General features: G+C 43.8%; 1 protein-coding gene across 3 annotated transcripts in view; it reads left to right on the top strand.

The window, feature by feature from the left end:
- MCC (MCC regulator of WNT signaling pathway) overlaps positions 1 to 18212 on the top strand; it is a gene marked incomplete at its 5' end in the record, with an annotated part of 360091 nt that overhangs the window by 325744 nt on the left and 16135 nt on the right. For all 3 annotated transcript variants that reach the window (XM_084628620.1, XM_084628619.1, XM_084628621.1), the window contains 3 exons: positions 3842 to 4076; positions 9317 to 9523; positions 10941 to 11038. In XM_084628620.1, the coding sequence (XP_084484746.1) occupies positions 3842 to 4076; positions 9317 to 9523; positions 10941 to 11038 (540 nt within the window). The remainder of the gene's footprint in view (positions 1 to 3841; positions 4077 to 9316; positions 9524 to 10940; positions 11039 to 18212) is intronic.

Raw genomic sequence — 18212 nt, 5'->3', positions numbered from 1 at the left:
TATATATACAAATTAATTGAGCATCATTTAGGAATCTTGCAGATGTCAATGATGAACCGAGTGGGTAGAATGTTTCTTTCAGCTCTTTATGAACACGGTGAGGGGAATGTGCAGAAGGAAATCATTTTTCCAAGACGTTTGATAGAGCTGTGTAATTTTTTCCTACGTGCATGCTAGAGAAATAAGAGAGACATCATGCATCTGTTTTTGGTTTTTTTCTGGTTGTGACATGCTGCCTGTTCAGTTCATCCCCTAACCTCATTTGTGTTACCCTGATTGCCATCAGAAAGCATATCAGTCTGCCAAATTCAGCACTACACGGTATCTAGCCAGGGGTGTTTCCCCCACAGATGCAGCAGGGCTGGCCTGAGGATTTTGGGAGAGCCATCAAAGTGAGTTTGAAGGAGCCCCATGTGGCATCACAACCCAGGATCACATATGCATCATGGCATTGTTTCAGTGCTTAGTCATGCAGCCCTGCACACAGGACTACTTCTCCACAATTCAGGAAATGGGGGTGGGGATTGCGGGGCTGTCTCTGCCTCTCGAATAGGGGAATAGGCTATGTACCCTTTTCCTCTGCTGGCCATATTACCTCCTCTCTTCTCTCACGCTGGGTGGGGGGATTCTGGCACCAAAGTTAGGGGACAAGGGGCAGTTCTCCTTTTCTTCTGTCCTCTTTGTACTGGCAGCTCCTCCATTAATTCCTCACCTTGTAACCAGAGGCCTCACTAGCACTTCAGCAGAGGAGCTAGCTCAGCTGCAGGCAGTCAGCCAGGACTGAGCTAATAACCCAAGTTGCCGTTACCTTCCACAGCTGTGGATTGGTCTCCAAAAAATGGAGACCTGCAGCTGTGGACCTGAAAGGTCAGTCCTGTGCAGCTGTGGCTGGTACTGTGAATACCTGGGGAGCTTTAGGAATAGTCCTCATAGCAGATGTAGAGGCCGTGCTCAGTTTTCATTCTGAGAGCTGTCTTTCCAGCAAAGAGGGCAAGGAGCATATTTTCTCTGTAAACGAAAGCTAAGGTTAACTTTGACTTAAACTCTGAGACTGTGCAGGCTATGTAGACCCTAAATACTGTCCCTGAGTATTAGTCTCTGAGTGTGAGTAGTCCAGGAAGGCTGGAGAACTTTTTATTTTGGAACCTGAAGAGATCTACAACACCTCTTGATATAGAATTGAATAGTAATTTATTGTATTGCCTGATTTTCACATCATATCTACCTCACTGAGGGCCTAGTGAGGCCTAGTTAAATAAGGTTTATAAAGAGCTTTGAGATCCTCCGATGAAAAGCAAAGTATTATGGAGAACTCATTAAAACCTCAATGTATTTTTACCCGTGATAGGCTAGCTGGGTTCTGATTTACTGCAGATGGGAATTAGTGGGAGGAAAAGTGGTTTTCGCTTCTAGTAAACACGGCGCCTGTTATCCCTAAGAGAGAGAAGAAATCATTTGAAATTAGCAGAAAGCTGTAGTAAAGCCATGTAATGTGATATTTCATGAGGGGGGAAGACTTAAGGAAGTCTTTGTAGCCCTGCCAATTCTCTGTTTCCTCTCAGGCTGCCCTGGGGTTGGAATTCTCTGAAAGATCCACTGGCAATTATCTGATGCAACTTAAAATCAACACTGCTTGAGCACAAGTACAATTGAGAGGAAGGAGAGAAAACCAACCTGTTCCCCCCCACCCCCTTTCTTTCTGCAGTGCATAAGTATGTAAGCAAAGTGTATTTCCATTACACGTTAGCCTGGCTCCAGCAGGAGTCCACAGACAGGGTGGGTTTTTTTTCCTCCTCAAAAAAATGCTGAAAAATTATGCAACCCAATACAGAATGTGATTTATTCCCCTGCTGATAACTGAGATCATCCAGCATTCCAGACAGGCACAGTTAATGGATGACTTAACCCTCACCCAGCAGCTGATTACAGGTCCTCAGGAGACAGCAGGCAGCTTTGTCTGTGTAAGGTTGTAGAAATTGCAGTGCTGTTTCTTTTCCTTTTAGTGTTTTTGCAAGTATATTCAGCAGTGGAATGTTAAGGAACTAAAGCAGCATTGCAATTAACCTCCATAAATCTGTTCTCCCTAGAACACTGGAATGCACATAGATAGAGATGGGGCATTGAGGCTCCTCGTGCTTATCTAGAAATTGTTTTCCCTGGGTAAAAACTCTTCATTATGTGACATGTATGGAGCGAGCTAAAATTGTGTGGCAGTTTTTCTTTTGAAACTACCTTTGGAAAAGGAATGCGACAATAAAGTCAGATGATGATGTTCTATTAGAAGTCCTGTAAAACATGACAAGATACCTCCAAGTTGAGGGATTTGGATGTCTTGTGGAAGTTAGCACTGGAATAGCTGGTCACTATTTCAAATCCAGCCCCAGGTTAATAGTGATTAAAAGACAGCACCATGACAGCAGCTGGACTTTCTGAAGCAACCTCAGGCTGTTTCTTACAGGTGTCCATCAAAAAATCACCGTAATAATTGGCACTGGCATCAGCAGACGGGGCATGGAATCTGAACTAACTTTTCAAACACAGAGATTTTTATTCCTATTCAAGGTGTGAGGCAGCATGCAGAAGTTTTCTATAGATAAAGGATTTTAGTTGTTATTGCTCTCAGCATGGCATATTTAACAAGCACTTAATTGTTTCTTGATTAAAAAAAAAAAGTTTAGTGTCAAAAGCAGTTATGCCAGCAAAACTAATTATCTGGCTTTGCAGTGAAGAAATAATTGACTCAGTATTGTGATGACATTTTTTATTCTGTTTGAAGAACTATATATTTTTTCTTTTCTGTATTTTAAAGTTGCAGAGGGGTGTGTGTGTGTGTTTCTTTTGCATATTGCAACACTTGGTCCAGGCTCAAGTGAAAAAATCGATGTTTGATATGTACTCCCAAGTTAATATTTTCCATAGTACTACACTAGTTATATAACAATATTAATACACACTGGATCCTGATAGCCATTCTTGCCTTCCTTCAGTTGCTCATTATATTCAAAAGCATGGTATGGTCTTTTGCCATGTCTCCGGAGGGACAAAAACACACCAGCACACCGTGCTCTCAAGCTCTTCATCAGCATGCAAGGGGGTGCATGCCCCAACCCTGCCTGGCACCCCCTGCAAAGCCATTCATGGATTCATAGGATTGAGCCAGATATGGTAACTTCATTTATACCAATGCCATCAACCATGGTTAAGGCTAAGATTATGTCATAGAAGTCATGGATTCCATGACTTCCAGAGACCTCTGTGACATTTTCTGCTTCAGACCCGGGGCAGGAGGGCTGGAGCTGTCACCTGGCGGAGGGGTCCTTGAACTCCGAGCCACTGCAGGCTTTGGAGGAGACCCCAGAGCTTTCAGTCACAACAGTGGTGGGTGCTGGACGCCCTCCTACCCTACCACAGCCAGGCTTGGGTTCTCATCCCTCCATCAGCCCCATTTTGTCAGGGTTATTTTTAGTAAAAGTCATGTACAGGTCATGTGCAATAAACAAAAATTCATGGAAGCCCATTTTTGGGGGGGAGGTTCCGTTTGTTTGTTTTTTATTGCCCATGACCTGTCCATGACTTTTACTAAAAATAACCATGACAAAATCTTAACCTTAATCATGGTAATTCAGGCGGCGCAACGGTCTTCCGTAGACTGTGTACGTTTGATGATGATCCTGATAAAATTATACTCTGTGGCAACTGTGAGTGTAAATGTGAATGGGTGAATCACGTGTGTGGTGCTGATTAAACAAATTTCAAATGAGGGCTGGGGGAGGAGGTGGGGGGAGAGGCTAGAGACCTGAACCCTTCTGCAAATGAGTGATGCTGTTTTTGGTCTTCCAAGCACTACCAGCTCAACTGCAAGTAGCTGTGATACGGAGCTCACAAAGGAGGACGAGCAGAGGTTGAAGGATTACATCCAGCAGCTGAAGAACGACAGGGCAGCAGTCAAGCTGACCATGTTGGAGCTGGAGAGCATCCATATTGATCCCCTTAGTTATGATGTCAAACCTCGTGGAGATAACCAGAGGCTAGATCTGGAAAATGCAGTATTGATGCAGGAACTCATGGCAATGAAGGTATTTTATGACGTACTGTCTTTGCCCCTGAAGTGGCCTCTCTTCTGATCGCTTCATGGTGTTACAGAGAGGTAACTAACAGTGATGCTCAGGACCGCTATGAGACCTGCACATTCCAAAGGACACTGTGACAATAGCAAGGGTGTGCACAACTTACCGCTCTCTATCCTGTTAATGTACAGCCTAAGCCTGTTGCATGCCCTGTGCTATATCTGAAAGGTTGTAGCATACCCGCAGCCCTGTATCCTGTGCAGTCCATTAGACTTAAACTATTCAATAGGGACCCTAGTATTACACAACACTGTAACCCCATTGCTTGCCCCCACCACATCCAATGCAATCAGTATAGCATCCTCTGTGCTTGTTTATTTTTGTATTAAATTGTTGTGCTGCCCCCATATTTTCCTCTGCTGCAGGTATTTGAATTGCAGCACATAATGGCATTGTGAAAGTTGGCAGTGGGGAGGTTATGTGACAGTGGGGTGTTTTGCACCCGGGAGACGGTTGAGAATTTCTCATTTCCCCTTTTCCACCCAACTCCTCAAGCCACTCTTGACAGTGACTAACTGTCTCACTGCACTCTGCCTAATATCTGGTACTATATCCAAGAGCAACAAGCAGGCATATTCACTTGACGTTTCTGCTAAAAGATCAGCAATGAAATAGTTAAAGTTGACATTTTAAATTGTCATCAGACTTTCCTGTTAACACGCCTTGGCCATGAATGGGAACAGTTCACTCCCCGGTCAGAGCTGTAGTATCAGCATGCCTGCAGACTCAGGCAGCCACCACTGCACCTCTTCATATTTTGATGCAACCTAGATATAGGAAGACACTTACTATTTTTCCTCTTTTAAAGAACTCTTTGATTCTGGAGCATAATTAGCTGTACAGCAACTTAACAATGATTGATGGACAGTTCTGCTGTTATTTACACACCAGTGTAATTGCATTATACGTGGAGCCCATGGCATACTCCCTACCCTCACTGTAAGGGCGTAGCATGCCTAGTCCCCTTTCTCTCTGAAAGAGTGTTTGGTAGAATCAAAGACCTGGAGTGTTGATCATGACACTTGGGGTGGCATCTAGCTGGGTTGGAGGTCACATTCAACAATCCCAGGTAGTGAGAGAGGGCTTTAGCAATAACCAAGTCTGCGTGCGTTAATCAAGGACTTCGATCCATGGTTCTAAACTTATGACACAGCAATCAAGAAGCCACATGCTTGCAATAGGGCGATATGACAGCAGAGGTGCTCGAGGGAGACCAAAAGCATGAGACTGCATTGCTAACGTAATGTTTCATTACCTCACTCACAAGCTTGTGCATGTATCACTCTGAGAAAACACTCAAAGCTTTGTGTACTGAGGCAGAACAAAGCCACCTCCTTTTCATATTGCCTCAGGAAAGAAGAAGGGCTTGTTAAAAACTATCATCCTTAAGGCACTCAAGTGATCACCAGTTCAGAGCAATGTCTTGACACTGTGCTGCAACGAAGAGTTGGGGTGGGAGTAGAGGATATAGGAGCATGGAGATTTTCAGTGGTGGAGCTAGTTAGGACTAAACTGTGACCTCTGAGGCCTGATCTACGTACACAGTTGTACTGATATAACGAAGGGCTTGGCTACACTTGCTAGTTAGAGCACATTAAAGCAGCCCCGGGTGCTCTGACTCCCAATGTGTCCACACTGGCAAGGCACGTAGAGTGCCTGGACTCTGCAGCTGGAACACACCTGGTAATCCACCTCCACAAGAAGCACAGAGCTTGCTCCGCTCTGGCTGAAACGCCTGGGTGTCAGTGTGAACGCGGTGTTGCATTACTGCGCTGTGATCGGCCTCCAGAAACGTCTCATAATCCCCTTAAGTCAAGTGGCCTCTCTTCTCATTGTTTTGGAATCAGCTGCAGGAATGCGGATAGGCCCTTTCAAAGCTCCGTTTCCGTTTCCGACAGCCAGCATGCTTATCTGCCCTGGAACAAAGCAAGCCATTACTGTGGAATGCTGCTTGTTGTGAGTGTGTGAGAGAGAAAGGCGAGGGGGAGGTGGGCCTGCTGCTGTCTGAACTTACAAGACAGCATGCTGACACACTCTCAGCCCCCCAAAAACCCACTCTCTCTCCCTCCACATACACACAACACTCTCCACCCCACCCCCTACATTTGAAAAGCACTTTGCAACCACTTGCACGCTGGGATAGCTACCACAACGAACTGCTCTTTGTGGCGTTGCAAGAGCTGCTAATGTGGCCACGCCAGTGTGTTTGCAGCTGACAGTGCAAACACACGGCAGCGTTTTCCCTGCTGCAGTCTCCGAAGGCTGGTTTAACTCCCAGGGCTCTACATCTGTAAGTGTAGCCATGCCCTAATATATGATTTTATACCAATTTAGTTAAACTGGTACAACATTGTGTGGATCTTCTTATATCGGTTTAGCCTGGGCTTGTAACCAGGTTAAACCAATATAACCAGGCATAAACCATTGTAAGGCTGTCCACAATGTTGCATCAGTTTAACAAAACCAATTTAGATTAAACCAGTGCAACTTCTGTGTGTAGGCAAGTCCTAAACATACATATCAATGTCCTAGGTTCTGCATTTGATTTCCTCCCTCTCCTTCCACTGAGAATAATTTTTTTGGGGGAGCTTTCTACAACATTGAGAAACAACCCCTCCTATTTCCTCCTGCTTTATCCTCACACCTCTGATGCTCCAATTCACAGCCACCATCTTCCTAATCTAGGAAAATTGGTGGGAGGGACTCTCTTTAGAGTCCATGGGCACCACTCTTCATTCAGCAATAGGCATTGATTCACAGATTTTAAAGCCAGAAAGGACCATTATGCTCATCTAGTCTGACCTCCTGCTTAACATAGGCCTAAGAACCTCATCCTGTAATTTCTATATCAAGCCCATTATTTCTGTTTGAGCTATAGTGTGTTTTTTTCAGAAAGATATCTAGTCTTAATATAATGATTTCACGTGAGGAAGAATCCACCACATCCCTAGGCAAGTTGTTCCTGTGGTTAATTATTACCCTCATTGTTAAAAATTTGTACCTTATTACAAGTCTGAATTTTTCTAGCATCAGCTTCCAACTATTCGATCTCATTATGCCTTTTTCTGCTAGATTAAAGAGAGCAGAAATCTCTTTCTTGTGTAGGTACTTACAGACCATGATCAAGTCACCTCTTAACCTTTGCTGGTATGAACTAAATAGACTGAGCTTTTAAAGTCTCTCATTATTAGGCCAGATCTTGAGTCATTCTTGTAACTCTTTTCTGATCCCTTTCTAATTTTCCAACATCCTTTTTGAAATGTGGACACCTTTCCAGTTAATAGTCACATTCATACTTTATACAGAGGTAACACAACCTCCCTCCTCCTCCTTGATATTGCCCTCTTTAAGTATCTGAGAATTGTGGTCACGTTCCTAGCTACACCATTGCACTGGGAGCTCCTGTTCAGGTGTGTATCCACTCTGACTCCTAAGTCCTTTTCATTGTCACTGCCTTCCAGGATACAATTCCCCATCCTATAAATGTGACCTATATTGTTTATTCCTAGATATATGACCTTGCATTTGGCCATATTAAAACACATTGTTCAAATGATACTAGGTGCTCCAGGTCTGCCTATATGACTGACCTCTGCCTGTCATTATTTACCACTCCACTAATTTTTATGTCACCTACAAATTTTAGCAATGATTATATATTTTCTTCCAGATGATTGATAAAGATATTGAATGGCACTAGGCTAAGAACAGATCCTTGTGGGACCCCACTAGAAACACTCCTGTTGGGTGATGATTCCCCATTCACAGTGTTCCTTTTTGCAGTCTGTCAGTTAACCAGTTTTTACTCCATTTAATATTGGCTACATTAACAAAAAATTCACTGTACTAAATTATCAAAATGTCATGCAGGACTAAGTCAGATGCCTTACAGAAATCTAAGTATAATATGTCAGCAAGTTGCCTTTATCAACCAAACTTGTGATCTCATCAAAAAATATCAAGTTTGTCTGACAAGATCTATTTCCATATAACTGTGTTGATTGGCATTAATTGTGCTATCACTCTTTAATTCTTTACTGATTGCATCCCAATCAGCCTTCCCACAATTTATCCTGGAATTGATGTTAACTGGCCTATAGTTGGACCAGCCCTGCTGAACGATACAAGGCTCTCTTCTGTCAGACTTATGTCTGCTGCCTCCTTTCACAGTCTGAGCACTGAGCTTTTGGTCAGAGGGAGTATTGCCCTTCTCCTGCCTCTACAAAAATGTTAATCGAACTAAATAAGCACTAGAATGTTTTGATATATTCTTCGCTGACCGTGGATTACATGCTGGGAAAGTAAGTTTCTTTGGATTAATATGACATCCCTTCCAGATTTTTTGGCCTCAGAATATGCTTTCAGGTAAAAACTGTGGCCACGTTTCTGGAGTAAGCCATATAGAAAGGAATTGCTGTACTTCTAGATATGTTCAGATGATGTATGAGAGCAGATATGATTTGTGGGCATGGGGAATGGACACACTGACGTTATAACATACGTACAACAAGGGTTTGTTCTGAGAAAGTTGGCAGCAATATTGTAACCATCTGATTGGCAGGAGAATTATCTGCAGGAACAAGCTTTTAAAATTAAGCTTCCTTGTAAAGTATCAGTATCTCTTCTGTATGTCAGATTCAGAGAGGCGACAAACTAGTGTAATGTTCACCTTTTTCCGAACCTCTCAACAGTTAGAATAAGTTACACTGACAGACTGTCTTACATCTTCACATCTGCTTTCAGCATACCACTTGCCCCTTTACACATCACCTGTGAATTTGGTCCTGTGAGTCTGAGTGCAAGATGGTGTGGCTAAAAGAAGTATATATTACACCAGTTCAGACTTCTCTCTGAGTAGGATCTCTTATGGTTCAAGGGGATAGCTTTTCAAACATTTCTGTGGTTATTTTTACTTATAAATATAATACATAATTATATTCAATACCAATAATATATTTACACCAGAAAATTCTCTACTGCTGCCTGTGTCTGTAAATTGTTCTTTGTTGAGATAATACATTTGAATCGTATGAATGATTCCTAAATTAAAAATTCATTGAAAATCAAATTTAAGCCCCACCTTGGCAAGCAGCACAAATGTGATTCATTCACTGTAAGACTCTGTCTCCCTTCTGTGTACAATTCTGAGAAGTGGTATCTTGATGTGATCTTCTGTGTGTCCCCAACAGGAGGAGATGGCAGAGCTTAAGGCACAACTGTACTTGCTAGAGAAAGAAAAGAAAGCACTGGAGTTGAAACTTAGCACTCGAGAGGCCCAAGAACAGGCCTACCTAGTTCACATTGAGCACCTGAAGTCTGAAGTAGAAGAGCAAAAAGAACAGAAAATGAGATCCCTCAGCTCCACCGGTAGTGGCAGCAAAGACAAATTGGGCAAGGTCAGGAATTAATGCCAGTCTCCAGAATCAGAGTAAACATAACTAAAGACATTTCGTCTCCCTGTCGTTACCAGTTTTGAGCATGTTAATCATCCCTGCTTTCTCCCTTCCATCTACACACACACACCTTTCTCCCTCTTCCAGTTGTCATGTATTATATGTAGGGTTAAGATTTCGTCATGGTCATTTTTAGTAAACGTCACAGACAGGTCACAGGCAATAAACAAAAATTCACGGAAGTCCATGACCCATGCGTGACTTTTACTAAAAATAACTGACAAAATCGGGGGTGGGGGAGGAAAGGGGGAGGGGCGCGGATCCAGCACCCACTGATGCTGCAGCTCCCAGGTCCCCCAGGTGCCTGTGGTTGCTCAGAGATCCAGGATCTCCACCACCCATGTGGCTGAGAGTGCCCGAGTCCCCACTGCTGCCCACAGCTGGAGCTCTGAGGTCCCCCCGCCACCAGTGGCTGAGAGCTCCAGGGCCCTTGCTGGCTGCCAGCTCCAGCCCTACTGCCCCTGGGCTGAAGCGGAAAATGTCACAGAGGTCTATGGAAGTCACAGATTCTGTGACCTCCGTGACATAATCTGACCCTTAATTATATGGCACCGTCCATCCTGGATCTCTAAGCACTTTGCAGACACTGCAAAGTTAAGCCCATGTCCCTTGAGCAAAATGCAGTTATCAATTCTGGGAAGATGACAATCATTCGGCACTAGCATACTAGCTACTATTGCCAACTTTATTGTCATCTGGCTGTTTTATCTCCTTGAAAGTCAATAGTTATGGGGTTTGTGAAATCCAGAAATAAACTGAGATACATTAGTCTCATTTCACTAGGAAATGACTGGAGATTTCATTATAAAACCCCCTCACAATGCAGGTAGGTACCAGTGGTTGGGGAGAAAATAATTTCCCCTTAAATTAGCAAAATCTGTGTATTGCTATCTTTAGGTTTATAATTTTTCTAAGGAAATAGGGACACCCTAGAAATTCTATAATCCCATACCTATGCTGCTGTGTCCCTTTGTTCCTCTGTACCTACAAAGCCCCAGCAGGAAAAAAAAATTACAGAAGTATCCTTCTGTATTTTTGACTACACATCATTTGAATTTCTGCATGCTCACTGTGCTTTTTCCCTTCAAACCTGGTGTCAAAAGTGGAATAAGACACCAGAGAATGTATGCTCTATAGCAGAATTCTGCAAATTATTTATTATTGTGCGATGGTTTGTAAAACATCGGGTGAGTCTGTGGAATATAATGCATTGACCCATCTCTTGGTGCATTGATGTTTCTACATGACACTTGTGTTGTTTATACCGATTTAATTTTAGCTCAGTTTTAAAAGCAGTCATAAGTTTAAAAGTGCTCATAGTTCCCCCCCCCTTAGTAAGGCAATCTTGCTCATTTCTCAGGAATGCACAGATGGGACCCCAACACCATTAACCCTAGCTGAGCTGAGACCATACAACGACAGTGAACTGGCTGCAGAACTAACAAATGCACTCAGACGGTAAGCACCCTCTTCCACTTCCTGGAGATATTATTTATTCCACAATCCTAGGGTAAGATTTCATTCTGGGTTGTATCTTTTGATCTGGCACATTTTGTAGGGATCTTCAGAGGTTTGCCCATGAGGAAAAACCAGGACTAAAGTTTTCTTACAGTTTGTTTTATGCTTGTTGTTCTTTCTTGTTTTTTTTTTAATTTAGAAATTGCTCTTTGGTGCTCATCTCCATGGTCCCTAAACTTCTCAGAAATGTGAATGAATTTTAGCCTCACAAAACCTTTGAGGTAGGGAAATGCTGTTATTCCCATTTTACCCATGAGGAACCTGAGGCAGAGACAGGTTAAGTGATTTGCTGAAGGTCACCAGGAAACCTATTGTAATGCTAGGATTAGAATACAGAGCTCCAGCTAAGAAGGTTTAGCCCCAGGTCAGTAGTTGGATGGGAGACCACTGAAGAACCCCTAGGTGCTGCAGGGAGTTTTCAAAAGCAACATTCACCCTCTGAGTGAGTACCAAACCAGTGCCATGGCGTGGTGATAAGATTGCTGTTCTGTGAGAAGTTTTGGCTTTCAGATGAGATACAAAACTGATATCTTGACAACTTTTTTTCGTTAATAGCCAGACTTTTAAGCTGAGGTCCATATGAGGTTGCACACCTACTATATATTGTCATATGTAATGATTGTAATTGTGCAGTGTATGTGGTGACTTAAAGTGAAAATGGTTACTTAGTTGCCTAAATGTCATTTATATGCACGTTCCACCAGCCTCCAGTTGTAAAGATTTGATCTTTATCAATCCCATAGAACTTTTTTGCAAGAGACCAACTTCCCAGTTCCTACTATGATAATTACATTCTACCTACCTAAAATTATACTAACCGCTTTAGTTTGAAAAATATATTCATCTGCATTTCTGGCCTAAAAGCTGTATATAATGTTGGTGTGGCTTATCAGACAGTTGCTGTGTTTCACTCCAGAGACAACTTCATTTCAGTGTTTTAAGTATGTAATGTACACAGGGATCTCTGAGGATGAAAGGCATTATATAAATGTAAGGTCATTACTACTGTAAAATCAATACAGCTAATATTATTTGCTTCCTAGTTTCAAAGTTGCAGTTGCTGAATATTTAGCTTGGCTGGTACAGTAAACAAAAAATGTTGTGGTTAAAAAATTGTAATTTGTTTGTGAGGGTGTGTTCCATTGGGTAAAACCTGGCTGGGTAAGTGAATTGAGTAATCATTATCCAAGAGCCTTTTGCCTCAGCCCAGTGGAAAACAGTCCTGGTGCTGAGAGCTGGGTCAGCATTGCGTGTCTTCTTTCCAGCTGTAGCTTTTGAATTTTATTGCCTTTTGCTCCCCGGTTTCAAGATGGGACCACTGGCCTTAACTAGTAGAGATTGAGTAGAGTCACGAAGTGCGGTTTGCTGACTAAACACAGAAAAACTTCAGTTTATCAACTGCGCCATAAGTCAATCAGCATGGATTTCCAGTTAAGGGCCTAGCAAACAGATAGTGAGTGCAGCCAATTGGGTAGGAGGGGAAAGAAAAAATAATCAGATTAAACTGCTCTTAAAGTTAGGAGCTTACGCTCTTTGTATAATGGAAATCGGACTGAGTTAGTTACAACATGTTACATGTGATGGTTGCTGCCAGCTGGGCTCCAGCACGATTTCCATGATCAGTGGGGACAGGAATTTGTACTGAGAGCTGTGCCAGCCGAACCAGGCCATAGGCTAACCGCCTTATGTAGTCTGTTGATTTTCAAGAGAGTTCTCAGAGAAAAAGTCCTATCCCCAGAGCTGAGGGAAACTATGCTAAACCCTGATTGGCAACAGCTGTGTTTAAAAAGATCTATATCATTGTACTTAACTTGGTTTTGATCTCAATGTAGATAGGACCTTAGAGATCTAAATAAGGTTTACGTAACTGTGCATCCACAAAAGGACCTTTTCATCATTAATGCAACTGTAACAATGTTTGTGTGTGCACAACAATAGCCACTATGAGCTGAGTTATGACTTGGGGGAGGACTTATGCCCTGAAAGCTGGTGTGCAGATTTCTCAGTCCTGCTCCCACTTGTATCTCAGGACGATGTATTATCAATGCCTCCTGTACTCCCTGAGTCTATATCAGTGAAATTTGTGAAGACTCCACTCCCTGAATAAGCATTGCTTAAGCAATAAGTGATTGCTTAACCTCTTGCTGTGTCCAGACAGGGTTGACCCTTGAATTAGCTTCTGAAGTCCACCCACCTGGCCTAGGGTTCCCTAAAATGTCAGTGTAGTGCTCATAAATGAATAAGCACTGTGTATCAGACTGTCAGCTCTCATTTACAATTAAAACATATACTCTGCTCTTAGGTTTGCCAAGATAACCCCCAAAATGAAAGCTGCAAGTGAACTGAAGCAGTGCTTACTTCCTGAGTCTGTGAACAACCTGGGAGGGAAAATCTCTTGAAATTTATCTCTGGAACCTAATAGTGACATTGCTCAGTGCTACTCCTATTAAGAGAAACATCCAGCCATTGTGCCTTATTATCCATGGGTGTTAGACACAATGGTGAATACTGAGGGCACTGAGATAGCTGGTTCCTAAGAGGGGAAAAGAAGGTCACATCCCCAAAAATGCAGTCACCTCCAAACCTGCCCACAAGTGAGAGGGAAAGAAGAGGTGCATTTCTTCCCTGTGGCCAAAAGCCTCAAACACCTTCAGAGTGTTATAGGTCCAGCCGCTTCCCACACCTTCCTGGTTGCCAAAAGCACCAGCTGTTTTCTATTGGCTGTCAAAACCTACAGCTTTCCCTAAATGATCTTTCTTATGCAGTTGCTGCAGAGCATATGGGGGCCTTCTCTATTGAAGTAATACTAATTATATTTTAAAATAGTGTATTGCTGTGAAAAAGCAGAGGAAGATCGTCTTGTGCAGAAAAAAAATACACTGACATAATGATTTGGAAGCATTTATTTTTTCATGGCCTGTAGCTAGTTTTGCAGCAGCATCACCACCAAATGTGCTTCGTGCTGTCGTGATTGCTTAACCTCTTGCTGTGTCCAGACAGGGTTGACCCTGGAATTAGCCCCCAGCCCCTCCCCTGCTGTCCCCCTTTCCCCACAGCCTCACCTTGCCGTGCTGCCAGCACTCTGGCCTTCCACTCCTGCTGTGCAGCACGGCGGTGTGGCTGGCTCCGGCATGGTAAGGGGGCGGGGAGCAGGGGGTCCCCAGGGGCAGTCAGGGAGCAGAGGGCGGTCAGAGGACAGGCAACGGGGGGGTTGGATAGGCATGGGAGCCCTAGGGGACCTGTCAGGGGGCAGGGATGTGAATAGGAGTTGGGGCAGTTAGGAGACGGGGTGGTGGTTAGAGGCGGGGGGTCCCGGGAGGGGGCAGTCAGGGGACAAGGAGCAGGGGGGGTTGTATGGGTCAGAGGTTTTAAGGTGGGCATTGAGGGGGCGGGAAGTGGGAGGGGGTGAATAGGGAGCAGGGGCCAGGCTGTTTGGGGAGGCACAGCCTTCCCTACTCGGCCCTCCACACAGTTTTGCAAGTCTGATGTGGCCCTCGGGCCAAAAAGTTTGCCCACCCCGGTCTAATAGAATGCGTTGACAGGTGTCCAAAGTGAAGACATTTGACAGTCTCAAGACAATGAGTAATGGTGCCGCACAGATTGTTGGCAGGAAATATCTTGTGTTCAGGATGGAGTGAAAAAATATTCCCAGCAGCCTGATGGCATCACATTGTGTTGTGTCATGCCAGAAACCAGGGCTGTAGGAGAGGATCTGTTGGAATTCCCAACTGCCAGGAATAGTGGTGGCTCAGCACGGCGGTGGATGCTGACACGGTCTCTGCGGGGACCCATAAGGAGTACATGCCTAGCTGCTGTGCTCTCCTCTCCAGCTGCAGGAGGGAAGACTGTAGCTTTGTCCATTTCACTTCATACTTAATTAATGCATTATCAGGCCATGAATGCTCATGGCAGCTACTCTGCGGGGAGGAGGAAATGAGAAAAATGTCCTGTAGGGAATGAACTTGCCTACAGGGAGATGCATAAGATGATGTAACTGGGTCTTATTTAGCCTCTGATTCCTATAGTGCTGTGAAAAATGGATGAGAACCTTTGCATCCCCTTAGGCCCATACAGCAATATTCTGATGCATTAGGCCCTCTCACATTCTTTAGCCATCCACAGCAAAATTGGAGTTATAATAGCTTTGGTGTCTGCGTGGATTTTTTGTAATTCTTTATATTTATTAAAATGCTTGGCCAGGAGGACTGATGGCTCCAGGGATTGGTAATGGCATACAAATCCCGTCACCATTTCAAATCCAGACCAGGTCAGTATTTGCCAAAAGTCATTACATCTGATGGCCGTTCAGAGCCTGTGTGAAGTGAGTCAGTGATCTCAGTCCCGTGGATTGGTGTCCACTCACAAAAGCCACCATTCCACTTGGCCCCCTGTTGCCTCAGCCTCAGCAGAGAGGCCAAGGATTGAATGGGCATGGAGACTAGCCTAGCAGAAGAGAGTTGAGGCTGTACGGTGAAGTGCACGGTGTTACTGCACATGCTATGCTAGGCCTGTGCATAAAGAGGCTATGATCTGTGGGCTGTCAAACACTGGCCCCTCCTCCAGTACTAAACACACTTACAAAAATGTTCTGGTCAGAGATTACTTCTCACTGCTCAGTATTTATCATTATTCCACCCACCTCAAAACCGGAGCTATGGACACTTCCATTAGTGTGTTAAAAAGTTGTCTCGTTTCACTATAGCTTCTATAATTTCCTAGTGAGAGACAGTAACGTTCTTATAGACTCCCCAAAGAGATCCCCATGCTTGGCGCAGTAGCAGCGCCCTGGTATTTGGAGATCAGCAATGTCACAGAAAGCTGTGCTAATCATGATAGTGGCCATTTCTTCACATAATGCCAATTACGTTTGGACCAAACTGCAGAGTTTGGATTCCATGTTCTGCGCCACTCATGGCTGTTTGGATTTGAGGTTTAGGTTCAGCTCTTGATGACAGTGATATCCAGTCATGAAGTTGGGATCATGACCTGGATATAAGTGTCTCCAAAATTCAGGCCTATTTTGAACACAGATTAGGCCTGCTCTTGCAGATCAAAAGAGGAAAGCGAAACTACAGCATATTGTAATGATCCAAAGAAACAGTGACAGTTAAAAAGTGCCACAGTGAAGTGTCCCTTTCTGCCATACTGCAGCTCAAACTGTATATGCAGATGTCAATAAAACTTTTACATATTAAAAAGAAACCTGTCAATTTTCCCACAGCATTTTGTCTGCTCCTTTTTGGCAGAGTTATTTCACATTTACTACTTTCCTTGACCTAATTATAGTGTACATTAAATGGGGTCAAGGGGCTTGGAACTTTGTAGCATTTCAGAACCAAATTTTGTGACCAGCTGCAGTGAAGTCACAATGACTTAGTCATCTGCAAAATTCAAGGATCCCTGCCCTTTTATGCTTCGACCATTATCCAGTCTCTCACTGGCCCAAGAGATTTCCCTTAGTCCACTGAGCCTGGGGGAGAGGGGAGCTATTTTGTCATTTTTCACCAATAACCAGTATCACTCTCATTTGTTTTTTAACTAGAATGAGTAGCTCTGCTCACCACAGAATAGTCGCCCAAATCACTAAGCAACTATACAACTTCACAGAATTGTCGGTCTGTACTCAGCCCAGAACTGGAAAAGCTCCAGGTCAGGACAAATCTGTGCAGGGAATCTTGGCCAGGGAGTGCCTCCATTATGCCCCTCTCTAATTATTGTGAAGAGCCCCTATTTTAGAGGTGCCAAACCACCACAGCTCCCATGGATTTCTGAGAGAGCTGTGACTTCTGAACCTCTGGTCATCAGGCCACACACAGAATAGTGCAGTGCTCCTGCATACAACTGCAAGACAAACTTTAAACACCTTTCTTCCTTTTCCTCTGCACAGTCAAACTGGTGGGAGGAAACACTGCAGGCGTCTGCTGATCCAAACACACCTGTGAGCTGGACAAATGTCATATCTGAAAAGGTTTTTTCCCCCTCTAGCTTTTTAGGGGTATTTTGTTACTGTTGCTATTAAGGAAGCAAATATTTCTGTGTGGCCCTCTTCTTTTGTGTTCCATATTACCTGTCGCAGCTTGAGTGGCCAATGTAGCTGTGCTGTTTAATTGGTTTAGGGATGTCACATGCAGTGCTGGCACTGGTTGTTAGTTTAAGCTGCTAATGGAAAGAGGATTCAGCTGCAGTGGTTTTAAACATACTATTGCCTATGGTCTCTAGAGGAGAGGAGAGCTTCATATGGAATGGCTGGTGGCTGAATCAGAAACTACAAGTGTGTGTCATCCTGTCCTACAGGAGTTGGACGATGCATTTCATGCCCTCGTAAGCAGGCACAGTGAGTGGGGTAAGACATCCTGGGCCAAACCTGCAGCAAGTATGGGGAGACCAAACTGACCGAAAACTTCAAAAAGTTTGCTCTGTTTTGTGTGGGACCAGGGTTTGGGATTTGCTGCCCAAATGGGATTCAGAGCATTTGATGTGGCTAGATGTATGAAAGTAGAGAAACATTGGGGCCCTGTTAACTAGCCTTTCCACTGAAACCATTCCATAAGCCTGAGCCAAAGCTCATTAAAGCAACTCAGCAGTTATCCACTTTAATTCCACTCAGCAATTGTTTTGGTCTTAAAAACGTAAACCAAGATACTCCATTACTACCATGTCAGTAATTTCAATGAATAAGTGGTACTGTTTTCCACAGGCTGTTGCTATGCATTAGGCCTGTGAGCTACACATACTCAGAAGGTAGGTTTTTCCTTCAGAACATTGCAGGCAGGGATTTTCCCAAATGAATTGTTCAGTTCCCTGCTGACTGTTCACTGCAGCAGGGAGTTATTAACTAATTGAAACAGAACCACAGTCTCCTATGAGATTGGCTTGCAGGCATATCTCTGATCACAGGCTCATTCCCTGTCAGTGCACACATGCACCAGTTTTCTCTGCATGCATCTCACACAAGATGTGATGTGCCGCTGCTATGTTTTCTCAACTCCCTATTGCTGCAGGATCAATTGGAAAAGGAAGGTGTGGGAGGTGAGAGCAGAGGTGATGCTGATCTTCAGAATGCTAAACAAAAGCAAGTTGTAAGGTTGAAACAGCTACTGAATTTAGGGTGTGT

This window comes from Lepidochelys olivacea (genome assembly GCF_965140295.1).
Source record: "Lepidochelys olivacea isolate rLepOli2 genome assembly, chromosome: 5".
NCBI lineage: Eukaryota > Metazoa > Chordata > Testudines > Cheloniidae > Lepidochelys > Lepidochelys olivacea.
The sequence above is the reverse complement of the archived record's forward strand: the minus strand, read 5'-3'. Positions and strand labels throughout refer to the sequence as shown.